Genomic DNA, 12627 nt, shown 5'->3' with positions numbered 1-12627 from the left:
CTTTCAGGTTGGGTCCAGGCTGTGGGCTTTCCTGAGTCCTGTAGAGATCTTTAATATTGCTGTTGGTCTTCTTTTAACCCTCACCGGTAGACGCTATGATTCAGGGGTACACTTCGGGGTCAGGATTCAGGGATGGCATGGGAGAGGACAAGGGGCTTCTCACATCTTATAAGTTTATATTACATGTTTGTCTAAATAATAGCCAAAGATGAACAATACAGTTTTAATTGTGGCCATGCAGTTTTATTCATAGGTTCTCAACAGGTTTAATAAGACAGAGTGATAGCATGTCCTTGTTACATTGGTTTTGATATATCATATGTAATTTTAGTAGCTGAACCGAAACTTAAATAAATTTCAAAAATTTGGCTCACAAAGGAAGCACGTTTATTTTTCTGATACCATGTTACACTTCCCTGTTATGATATTGTTCTCTTTGTAGTTTTTGTTAGAACAAAAAGGCCCAACAAATCTTAACTGGTTTTGTGGTTTCAAGGTATAGATAAGAAAAAACTCTCGTGATAATTTGAAAAGAAAAAAAAATTTTTTGTAGACAATAGTCTTCTTTTGTAGTTCAGGTTGGCTGTGAATTGACTATGTTGTGGCCTTGAACTTGTAGCAGTCCTCCTGCCTCAGCTTTTTGAGTGCAGGGGTTACAGGAGCATGCCACATGCACAGATAATAATTTGGAATTTTAAAAATCTAGTTCTTGGGGCTGGGGATTTAGCTCAGCGGCATAAGCGCCTGCCTTGTAAAGCAGGCAGTCATGAGTTCGATTCCTGGTACCGATAAAAAGGAAAAAGACAAAAAAAAAAATCTACTTATTTCTTTGATTTTCTAGTGTAGTAGAAATCTCTGGGAATTAAAAAAAAAAGAAATCTCTGGGAATGTTTCCTCAAGTGATCTACATTGAGCAACCACTTCTGTGTTTTTGTTCTGGAAACAGGTTTTTATGAGTGAAACTATGGCTACGGATTCACCTAGAAGACCCAGTCGATGTACTGGTGGAGTTGTGGTTCGCCCCCAGGCTGTCACGTAAGTATGTTTCAGATAAGCCCAATAGCTGATGAAATCATTGCTTAGAACAATAACATTCACATTTTCTTTTTGAATAGTACTTAGTTTATAAAAAATCTAATTTTGGCTTTACAGCTGATATCCTTGTGAGGGCCAAATAAAAGGAAGAATTGGAGGGTTAGGTTGATGTATACAGTATATTTAAAAGTAACTGAAGCATACAGCATCAAATTTATGTATTTTTTTAAAGACAGTCTTGCTATGTAGGCCAGGATGGTCTTGAACTCACTATGTAGTCCACATGGGCCTTGACCTCGTGGTTATCCTCCTGCCTCAGCCTCCTGAGTGTTAGGAGAACAGGGATGTGCCACCACACTTGGCCCATGGTGTCAAATTTTGAAGAGCTGTGTTTCTTTCAAACTCCAGGTCTTAGAAATTAGTGGTTTTTCCCAGGGTGGTGGCACATACCTGTAGTCCCATAGGGGTAGGAGGCTGAGGCAGTGAGATCACAAATTTAGAGAGACTGTTCCCTCAAGGGTTGGGGATGTAGCTCACTGCAAAGGCCCTGGGTTCAATGTCCAGCCCTTCCCCTGCAAAGAAAGAAAACTAGTAGTATAGTACATCCAATTAGTTGGTCAAGATCAGTATATTAAAAAATAGAATGTGGCAGGGTACTTAGTGTGCTTGAGGCCCTGTGTTTGATACTTAGCACTACCAGCACTGTGATATATGGCTAGAAAGTGCAGCTAGTTCAGTTGGCATTGTTTTGTGATCTGCACAAAGTTATACACAAAGTTACACTCATGTGTGTATGTATGATCACTAGATTGTAATTTAACATGTATACTTAAAAATGTATACTTCACTCTAGGTTTTTTTTTAAACTTTTTATTGGTACCGGGGATGGAGCTCATGACTGCCTGCTTGCAAGGCAGGTGCTTATGCAGCTGAGCTAAATCCCCAGCCCCTTCACTCTAGGTTTTAGTCAGAATTTTGTATTATTTTGGTACTGGAGATTGAACCCACTGAACTCCATTCTCAGCTTTAAATTGCCCAGAGTGGACTAGAGCTTGCAGTCTTCCTGCCTCTGTCTTCCAGACTGATGGGATTATAGGCATGTGCAACCATGCCTGCTTTATATTTTAGGCGTTCTTTGACAAAAGATATTATATTTTCTAGGAGTCTGTAAGCCAACGTGGGTTAAAGGAATGTATGCTTGAAATTAATGTAATTTTTTTTTGTCTTTTTCTTTTTTATCGGTACCAGGGATTGAACTCACGACTGCCTGCTTGCAAGGCAGGGTGCTTATGCCGCTGAGCTAAATCCCCAGCCCCTTGTAATTTTTTTTTTTTTTTTTTGAGACAGTGCATTTCAAGCTGGTCTTGAACTCACTGTAAACCTTAGGCTGGCCTCAAATTTGTAGTGATTCTCCTGTTTCAGCCTCCCAAGGGCTGGGATTATAGACATGTGGTACTGTGCCTGGCTAGTGTAATAAGAAAGAAAAGATTCCAGCCAAACATGAAAATTTAGAGGGAGTATTTTAGTAGTGTGGTCAGAAGAGGTTTAAGGTAATACTTTAGAGTATGTCTTTAAAAGCCAAGTAGAATTTGGACTTTTAGAATCAAAGGTGCATTTTAGGTAAGGGAAACTGAGCAAATATAGGAAAGCTAAGCTATTATTTATAAATGAAATTTACATCTGGTATAGAGAAGTTGAACTATTTAAAGTAGGTTTTGGTGGACAATTAAGACTATTTAGTACCTGGTTAAGGAAGTGAAAGTTGTTTTAGGGCCCACCCCACCCTTTTTGAGATAGGGTCTTGTTATGTAGTTCAGACTGGTTTTGAACTCACTATATAGCATGCCAGCCTTGTTTTAAGCTTTTAAAAATGTTCTTAGTGAACTGGGTATGGTGGTGCAAGCCTATAATCCCAGCACTCTGGGGCACTGAGGCAAGAGGAATACAAATTCTTAAATTCAAGGCCAGCCTAGGTAATTTAGTGATTTAAGAAGACCCTGTCTCAAAAAATAAAAAAGACTTAGAGATGTAGCTCAGTGTGAAGGCCCTGGGTTCACTTTTCTATACCATAAACAAACAAGTATATAAAGTACTTTTAGTGGAAATTGTAGTAATTTGGATTATTTCCTTTGGAAGTTTAGCATGTTACAAAATGATTGTCCTCTCATACTAATAAAAGTATATGTGTAGTGTGATATTTTACCATAGGAATTTTTTCATGTTCACTTCCCAGCACAATATTTATTCATTATGGACCATGGCAACAAGTTAAACATGTTATTAGCTGTGAGTTAAGTGCTATTTTTGATCTGCATTTTACAGGTGAGGAAACCAAGGCTGAAGTTAAGCTGTGCTAGGTAACAGTGACGAAGGGGAGCTAGATCCAGCGAAGGCACCCTGTTTAGTGTTCTGTGCTGCCTCACCATATGATGTTCAAGGTGTATTAGTTTTCTTGTAATGTAACACATGCTCTTACTTTTTTTTTTTGCACTAGTAATTAAGCCCAGAGAATGCTGAGCCCTAAACTCAGTTCTTGTTCAGTTTTTTTTCTTTTTCATTTTATTTTTTTAAAGTTTTATTTATTTTTTTGAGACAAGGTTTCACTCCGTAGTACAGGCTGGGCTTGAGCTCACTGTGTAGTCCAGGATGACCTCGAACTCACAGCGATCCTTCTGCCATAGCCTCCTGAATGCTGAGATTATAGGCATGTGCCACCATGCCTGGCTATCTTTTCCATTTTTATTTATTTATTTTTCATTTTATTTTGAGACAGGTTTTTGCTAAGTTGCCTAGGCTGGCCTTAAACTTGGGAATTTATAGTTCTGCGTCAGCTTCCTGAGTAACTGGGAGAATAGGTGTGTGCCTTTACACCTGGCTTAGGTTGCTTTTTTAATCTTTCATTCTTTTAGTAAGGCTTGAGCATTTACTATATGCCTAAGCACTGGCTAACTGGTTGTGGAGGTAAAAGATATATATGAGAGAGGATTGCTTTCTGTGTTAGAACTTACGTTCTAATGGAGTGAAATAGTAAACAAGTAAATTAGTAGTTATAGGGTGTCATCTCTGCCCGGTGTGCCGTGATGGAGAATGAAGGTGACAGTGTGTCAGATTGTCAGGAATGGTCTCTCCAGTAGTTAACCTGGAGACACTACCGTTTATTTATTTCCTTGTTTGTTTGTGTGTTTGTGACAGCATCTTATGCATAGTTCAGGCTGGTCCTGGCCTCACTTTGAAGCTTTACTGTGATTCTCTTGCCTCAGTCTCTTACAGGTGTGCACCACCACACCCGACTAAGGGCCATCACTTTGAAGGAAAGTATATGGAGAGGTATTTAGCAGAAGGATGGTGTAAAGGTCTGGATACAAAGAAGAACTTGATGTATTCTAGGAATTCAGGTTGTGTAAAGGTGAAGAAGAGTAAGTTAGAGGAATGGCAAAAAAAAAAAAAAATTGCAGGTCAGACAGATTCTAATTGCTCTCTCTCTTTTTCTCTTCTTTTGTTTCTGTTGCCTGTTATTGAACCCAGGGATTCACACATGCTAAAACATGTGCTCTGCTTCAGTTATCCCTGGTCCCCAGAATAGACATTTTTTTTTTTTTTTTTTTTTTTTTTGCGGTACCGGGGATCAAACTCACGACCTCTCACTTGCCAGGCAGGTGCTTATGCCGCTGAGCTAAATCCTCAGCCCCTGTTTGTTTTTATTCTTAACCAAATGTCTTCAGTCTCAAAGGTATATTGTTCATTCTAAGATTTAGGATAATTCATTATTTTTTAAAAGTATAATTTTATCATCTCTTTCATGAAATATATTTGATTTAGTATGTTTTATTTATTGTTTGCTCACTGAGTTATATCCTTAGCTCCTTTTTATTTTTTATTTTGAGATAATCTGCTTAAGTTGCTATGTTGACCGAGCTGGGCTTGAATTCATGATCCTACTTCCTGAGGCTTGCAGAGTTCTGGGATTAGAGGCATGTGCCATCATGCCCAGCTGATTTAGTGTTTTGAAGGAATTGTTTTTCTCCACTTGATGATACCCATATACTTCCCATTTAAAATACCTCCCCAGCCCCAATCTGTGGTCATGCTACTACTGACCTACATTCTCATTCTGTGTCTGTCTCTGTCTGTTTTCTTGTCTCTCTGATCTGTGTATGTCTAGTGCAGTACTGGAGACTGAACCCATGGTCCATTTACCAGTGAGCTACATCCTCAGGCTTTTTTTATTTTGGTACCAGGGATTGAACTCACTATCTCATGCTTGCCAGGCAGGCTCTTATGCCACTCAACTAAATCCCCAGCCTCCCCAGCCTTTTTTTTTTTTGAAACAGGGTCCATGCTGCCCAGACTGGCCTGAAAAATTACACTCTTTCTGCATCATCCTCCCAAATAGCTGGGATTATAGATGTGTGCCACTACATTTGCAGTATCTCCAGAGGTGGTCATGTTATCACATGACTGAGATCCCAGGATTTGGGAGGCTGAGACAGGAGAATGGCAAGTTTGAGGCCCAGTAGGGCCATAGTAAATTAAAGGTCACCCAGGACTACCCAGGGAGACTGTCTTGAAACCATCTATATGTATATTTATGTCTCAGAATGGTAGAGTTCTTGCCTAGCATGTGTGAAACCCTGGGTTCAATTTCCAGTACTAAAAAGAACCCAAACAAACTTCATTTAGTGTCCTTAACAATGCTAACTTTCTACACTTTCATGAATTTTAATGTTTACCTGTGCCTTGTATGTGCTGAAAGTTCTGTAAGTACTTTTAAAATTTTTGTTGTATGCTTTCTTCTGCAGCAAAAATGCAGACTGATTTTGCAACATACTAGTTGTAGATCAGGGACTTAGTTCCCAAACAGTTTAAAGGGAAGATTACTAAACACTGGGTCATTAACCACAGTTTTTCTTGCTCCCATAGGGTGTTGTTCTGCTCTGGCTTAAGAGGAAGATGTTGCCTTAGCCAGGAGTACTGTATTCACACCTTCAAATATTAGGTGGATATTATCTCTAGCAAATTAGGAAAGCATAACTTTTTTGATACAAGGTTTTGCTATGCGGTTTAGACTGGCCTTGAACTTATGATGTAGCTTAGGTTGGCCTCAAATTCACAGCCATCTTCCTGTCTCAGCCTCCTGAATGCTGGGATTTGTGCACTACCACATCTGGCTAAGCATGACTTTTTAAAAACAGATAATGGGGGGGCTGGGGATTTAGCCAAGAGGCATAAGCACCTGCCTTGCAAGCGCGCAGTTGTGAGTTCAATCCCTGGTACAAAGAAAATAGCAAAAAAACAACCAGATAATAGGGCCGGGCATTTAGCTCAGTGGCATAAGCATCTGCCTGGCGAGTATGAGGTGGTGATCCCTGGTACCAAAAAAAACAAAACAAAAGATAATATTTAAAAATGCTGAAAGCTTAGAAAGTGCACAGGCAGAATTATCAGGTGATAAGATTTGGCCCTTTTTTTTTGTTACATTATGAATGGCCTTTTTAGGACTCATCAGTAGATCTTTCCCAGGTCATGAGTTGTGATGACAAATTTTACCCATTTTACCCTTTTCCAGAGAGCAGTCCTACATGGAAAGTGTTGTGACTTTTCTGCAGGACGTTGTGCCACAGGTAAGTGTCTACGTGTTTTTGTGAAATAGTTTAACTCTGACTAGGAAAGCTCTGAAATGTTCTGTTTCTGGAATTTCACACTAGTGTGAACAACTCCAGAAAATTTTCTAATATTTTAGCATCCTGAGCCTGGGCAGGGTGGAACTACACGCATTACTATGTAGATTAGTCACAGTTTTTCGGTAATGGTGGCTGCTTCGGTAAGTATGACTGCTTAGGACTTACTCTCCTATTAATAACAAAGGTGAATTGCTAATTGAGAATTGGGATATGGGACTCTAGCTGGGCTTGTCTCTGTCTTTTTTGGTCTTAAATTAAGAGACATATGAGAATGAAGTATAGCTTTATCTGAAATTTAATATAAACTATCACTTAGCATGTTTCTAAAAATAATAACAATGTCCACATTTCTCTCCCCTCTAGTCTGAGGCTGTGAATTCAACATGGTATCTAGTAACTTGTACTTACAGTACAAATGTTAGGTATTTATTATTTTCTCCTTGACAGTCTTCAGACTGTCATGGTGTTTTTATTTTTATTGTTTTTAAAGAGGCAGGATCTCACTATGTAGTTCAGGCTGGTCTTGAACTCTCCATACTCACTGGGTATTCTTCCCAGATCGGGGTTGAACCAGCAGTGATCCTCTTACCTTAGTCTCTAGTGTGATTATAGGCATGTGCCACCATACCCAGTTCTACCATAGTGATATTTTTTTTGAGGCAGCATCTTACTATGTAGTTCAGGCTGGTCTTGAACTCACTCTGTAGCCTATGTTGGCCTTTAACTGATGGGAATTGTCCTGGGTCAGCCTCCCAAGTGCTGGGACTGCCTGCCTGCAAGGCAGGCACTTATGCTGCTGAGTTAAATCCCCAGCCCTGTCATGGTGTTTTTAACTGTGCTGCTCTAAAAGGACATTCATAAGTAGTGTAGTTTTTTTTCAGTACTAGGATACAAACCCAAGGCCGCCACACTGAGCCACAGCCGCAGTCTCTTTTCATTTATTATTTTCTCATCAAAGTTTCCCAGAGTGGGCTGTGACTTGTAGTCCTCCTGCCTTAGACCCCCAGAGTGCGAAGATTTGAGGCATGCACCACCATGCCAAGCCACTACTTTTGTTTTTTTGTTTTTTGCCAGTACTTTAGTTTTATGAGAGGGTCCTAGAAAATAAAGTCTGAATTTTGTTGTATTAAGCAATGTATGCATGAGGTAAGGGAAATAATAAGGAATGTTGCCTTATGTTTTATTATTCCTTTATTATGTTCAGTCAATAATGAAAGTAAATAAAGGGGCCTGGGGATTTAGCTCAGCAGCATAAGCACCTGCCTTGCAAGCAGGTGGTCATGAGTTCACTCCCCGGTACCAATTAAAAAAAATAGTGAAAGTAGGCCACAACAGCAAGATCTGTGGTATGTATAAGTAAAAAGAAATGCTCTCCTTTCTCGGGGTAGTTGGTTGGCAAATCAAATTGCTCGAAGTAATGACAGATTATTTTATTATTTTATGTATGTATGTGTGTGTTTTTGAGACGGTCCCACTGCACAATTCAGGCTGGTCTTGAGCTCACTTTGAGCCCAGGCTGGCCTGGAACTTGCAATGATCTTTCTCTCTCAGCCTCCTGAATGCTGAGGTTACAGGTGTGTGCCACCACGCCCAGTTTAAACCACAGATTATTAATAGCAACAAGTCAGTAAGTGTTGCACATATAGCAAGCCACATATTTAATTGGTGAGAGAACCCAGAGAAAGAAATGAAGTTCCAAGAGATGTCTGAAGTAGCATTAATTGAAGTGAAGAGAAAGGTTGGGTGTTTGTGAAGGAAACTGGCTAGCTGAATAAATAGTGGGTTTATCAAATTTTCACAAAGAAGCTTTTTGTGTCACTAGGAACCACGTGAGCAGTTTGGCTGGAGGAGAAAGATGGTGGTCAGAAGCTTAGAGGGAACAGTTGGAGAGTTTGCTAGTGGGGCAGACTATCAGATTGAATAATTTCTGTAACATGGAGAATAGAGGAGCTGCTAAAACTGATGGGTTAAAAATACTGCAAATTAAAGGTGAATTTTTATGGACATAGTACATTATAGGGGAGGTAATAGGTTAATCTATGTATTGGCTGTAAAGAATGGATCAGACTGGAACTGTGGAAGTAAAATTGTAGGTATGGATCTGAGAATTAGAGTATTTATTCAACAAGTTTATGTTGTTTGTCCCTTTCATGCAAGTAATTATTTTAGTTACTGTACAAAGTAAAGTTCATGCATCAAACGTTTACTTGAGGACTCACTGTTGGTGTGGCCCTGTGCTAGGTTGAGAAGCCACCCAGTTCCCTTCCTTGCCTTGCTCTCCCCTCCGCTCCTTTCCCTCCCTTCCCCTCCCCTCCCTTTCTTTGCCCTTCCCTCCTTTCCTCTCTCCTCCCTGTTCCTTCCTCCCTTTTCTCTCTCCCTCTTTTCTGTGGTACTGTGGATTGAATCTAGAGCCTTTGCACTGGCTTACATCCCAACTTTTTTTTTTTTTGTAAGTTGCCCAGTCTGTTCAGACTCTTGATCCTTCTGCCTCAGGTTCCCTCAGTACTCTGCAGGAGCCTGAAGCAGGAAGATCTCGAGCTTAATTTCCCAGTTCAAGGCCTTGGAAATTTGTTGCAACCCCATCTCACAATAAAAACGTAAAGGACTGAAGATGTAGGGTCAGTTCCCAGTATACACACTCACACACAGCACACACACATCCACCCTTGATTAGTTGATTGGAAGTGTGATAGGGACAAAAGATCAGAGTTGGTACTGCCTCATTTATGTTTTATTTTTTTGTGGCAGGTCTTGCGGCATAGTCCAGGTTGGCCTCAAACTCACAGTCTTTGTGTCCTGTCCTCCCAGGTTCTGGATTACAGTTGTATGCCAGCATCTCTGGTTGTGTATTTTTGTTTTGCAGAGAAGTTACAGCAGCATTTTGAGGGTTTGAGTTAGTTTATGGGCTAAGACTGCAAATGCTGACATTATATCTGGCTTTTCATTTCATCTCTTTTCTTTGTACTAGCTCTGGACAAATTAGTGAACCTTTTTCTAAACATCAGGGTCCTAATTTGTAAGATGGGATTGATTATTTTATTCATCATGGATTTGTGTTGAGGCTTAAAAATGCTATATATATAGTTCATAAAATAAAGTGCATAACTGTAATCCCAGCCCTTGAGAAGCGAGGGCAGAAGGATTGCAAGTTCAAAGCTATTCTGAGATATAGAGATATTCAAATATGACTTAGACTGCATGATGAGATCTGATCTCAAAGAACAGAACAGACAAAAACCAAAAACTAAAATCCAAAACATAGGGCCAGAGATGTAGCTCAGCAGCACAGCACCTGCTTGGCAAGGTCATGTGTTTGATTCCTGGTACCAGAAAAACAAAAACAAATAAAATCCAAAACATGAATAAGTAATCTCACTTGGAGGAAGCAGAAGAGGCTAGGGATCCAAGGGTAGAGCTGTAGATTTAAGGTTCAGAATCACTTGTTGAAATACTCATACGCTGAAAAAATATAAATTACTAATGAAGAGTGAGGTGTACTGACTTCAGGAGCTACCGACAGTATTTTCCATAGGAAAGCAGTAATAAGAGTCACTTTTGAAATAGACATTTTCATTTCGGTTAGAGTTAAATCATTTTTTCCGTGTTTAGTGTAGAATCCTGCATTGGTGCTTTGTAATCAGCCATATGAAAAAAGTATTTTGTGTTCTCGTTAAATCCAGTTCCTGCTCTGTTCTCAGAATCGTCAAATTCATGGAGCGTAGAAATTATTCTCTGGATCTGCAACATCCCCCTAAAAAGAGAAAAGATTTCATTGAAATAGGTAGCAATTTCTGTAATTAGCTATGCAATTAATTCTGCTTTTGTTTAACTGATAGAATTGATAACTAGTGGGAAACCTTAGCTGTGCCCTTTGGTCTAATAAATCCACTTGAAATCTATTTTAAAAATGTAATTCAACAAAGAAAATGATGAAGCTTAGAGCTTTTCAGTGTGTGTGAGATTTTCACTTTTTCAGTGGAAAATCAGCCCATTGTCAGTAATAGTCAAATATGGTCACCATAGAGTAATTTGCTCTCATTAGAAATAATACTTGCTGGGCATAGTGGTGTATACCTGTTAGTTCATAACTTGAGAGAATGAGGCAAGAAGATTGGACTTCAATGCTGGTGTGGAGTATATAGCAAGACCCTGTCTCAGAAATGAAAAAATAAAACCTTTTAAAATTTGCATACCACAGAGGTTATTTTTTTCTCAAGCAAAAAATTAAAACAAGGCAATATATAGAGTATGTACAGTGATTGTAGCTATGCTTTATAAAATTAAAAAGTAACTTTCGTGCTGATATATGTGTATTAAATACTGACTTCAGTGAAAAAAGAGGCCTAAATCTTGTCATTAAAATTTTGAAATGGAGTATCATTATTTTGTGTTGCTAAGGATTGAACACAGGGTCTTAAATGCGGAGGGCAGCATTTAAGTGCCTTCCTACTGATTTATATCTCCAGCCACTGGCATGAAATGTTTTTTTCTTTTTTTCTATAGTGGAAATTGAACCCAGCATATTTTTTTTTTTTTTGGTCTTTTTCTTTTATTTTTTTAAATTGGTACTGGGGATCAAACTCATGACCACACACTTGCAAGGCATGTGCTTATGCTGCTGAGCTAAATCCCCAGTCACAAACCCATCGTCTTTTCACTGAGTTCTGTCTCTAACCTTTTTTTTTGAGACAAGGTCTTGCTCTGTTAGTTAATTCAGGCTGGTTTTAAACTCACTGTGTAATGCAGCCTAGCCTCAAACTCAGTGATCCTTCTGCTTAGCCTCCTGGTGCTGAGTTCTCCTAAGGCATATGCCACCATGCCTGGTTTTATTTATATTTTTTGAGACAGGATCTCGCTATGTAGTTCTGGCCATGACCTCACTGTGTAGCCCAGGTTGACCTTGAACTCATGTTGATCCTTTTGCCTCAGCCTCCCTAATGCAGGTTACTGTTGTGTACCACTATGCCCAGGTCTCTTTTTTTTCTTTTTTAGTTTTGAGGCAGGGTGTCCCTAAGTCATTAAGTTGCCCAGGCTGGGTTCAAACGCACCATCATCATGTCTCAGACTCCCAGAGTTCTGATACTACAGGTGTAAGCCTCTACTCCCAGTGGCCTCCCACTTTTTTTTCCTTTTGATGCAAGGTCTGGGTTTAGTTTGATAGTTTCCTGCCTTAGCCTCCCAGTGTACTGGCATTATAAGCATGTACCCCCTTTCCTGGCTGGAATGAAATGTTTGACCCTAAATAAGAGAGGGCTTAAGGGCTGGAGATGTAGATTAGGGGTAGTATGTGTGCTTCACATGCTTGAGGCCCTGGATCTATTGCCACAATCACAAAACTAGACAGGCCAGAGCCACTGCAGCATGTTTGAATAAGGAGGGCCTGTATAATCAGTAATGGGGGAATAAAAGTGATTTTGGGTGGTAACATAGTGACCCCCATGAGGACAGCAGGTGAGGGCTGGGTGTGTAGCTCAGTGGTAGAGCATGGGAACCCTATGTAGGAGGCCTGGGGTTCGAGCCTCAGCACTGAGAGGAAAAGAGCAAGCAGAAGCAAGCTGGGCACCGAGTAACCCGGTACCACACTGAGGTGAATCTAAACATGTGCCAGCAGAGGCCGTGAGGAGCTGGGTGGCTCAGTGGTAATCTCTCTTGCCCCTGTGCGAACCGTAGGAAGGCACCCAGCAAGCAGCTGGCAGGTAGGTGCTTCAGTCATTGCAGCAGAAATCTCCTCAGAAATCGTTGATAAAAAGAGCAGCGTCTGCTAAAGCACAGGAAAATTTGACAACAAAGTAAAAACTTTGTGTGTGTAAAACTTCCGGGAGAACATGGCGGACAGATAACAGCAACTACCGGAGGCTCTCTGAAAGACTCGGCTCAGAAGCCAGGAATGGTGCGGACTAAGGAGACATAA

General features: G+C 40.1%; 1 protein-coding gene across 11 annotated transcripts in view; it reads left to right on the top strand.

Moving 5' to 3' along the window:
• Positions 1-12627, top strand: part of Bcas3 (BCAS3 microtubule associated cell migration factor) — a 526404-nt gene that overhangs the window by 574 nt on the left and 513203 nt on the right. For all 11 annotated transcript variants that reach the window (XM_013152079.3, XM_063250886.1, XM_013152076.3 and 8 more), the window contains exons 2-3: positions 947-1035; positions 6602-6656. In XM_013152079.3, the coding sequence (XP_013007533.1) occupies positions 953-1035; positions 6602-6656 (138 nt within the window). In that variant the 5' untranslated portion in view covers positions 947-952. The remainder of the gene's footprint in view (positions 1-946; positions 1036-6601; positions 6657-12627) is intronic.

The sequence above is a fragment of the Cavia porcellus genome, unplaced genomic scaffold (assembly GCF_034190915.1).
Source record: "Cavia porcellus strain 051 isolate PalLab524CR breed Dunkin Hartley unplaced genomic scaffold, mCavPor4.1 scaffold_6, whole genome shotgun sequence".
Classification (NCBI taxonomy): Eukaryota; Metazoa; Chordata; class Mammalia; order Rodentia; family Caviidae; genus Cavia; species Cavia porcellus.
The sequence above is the reverse complement of the archived record's forward strand: the minus strand, read 5'-3'. Positions and strand labels throughout refer to the sequence as shown.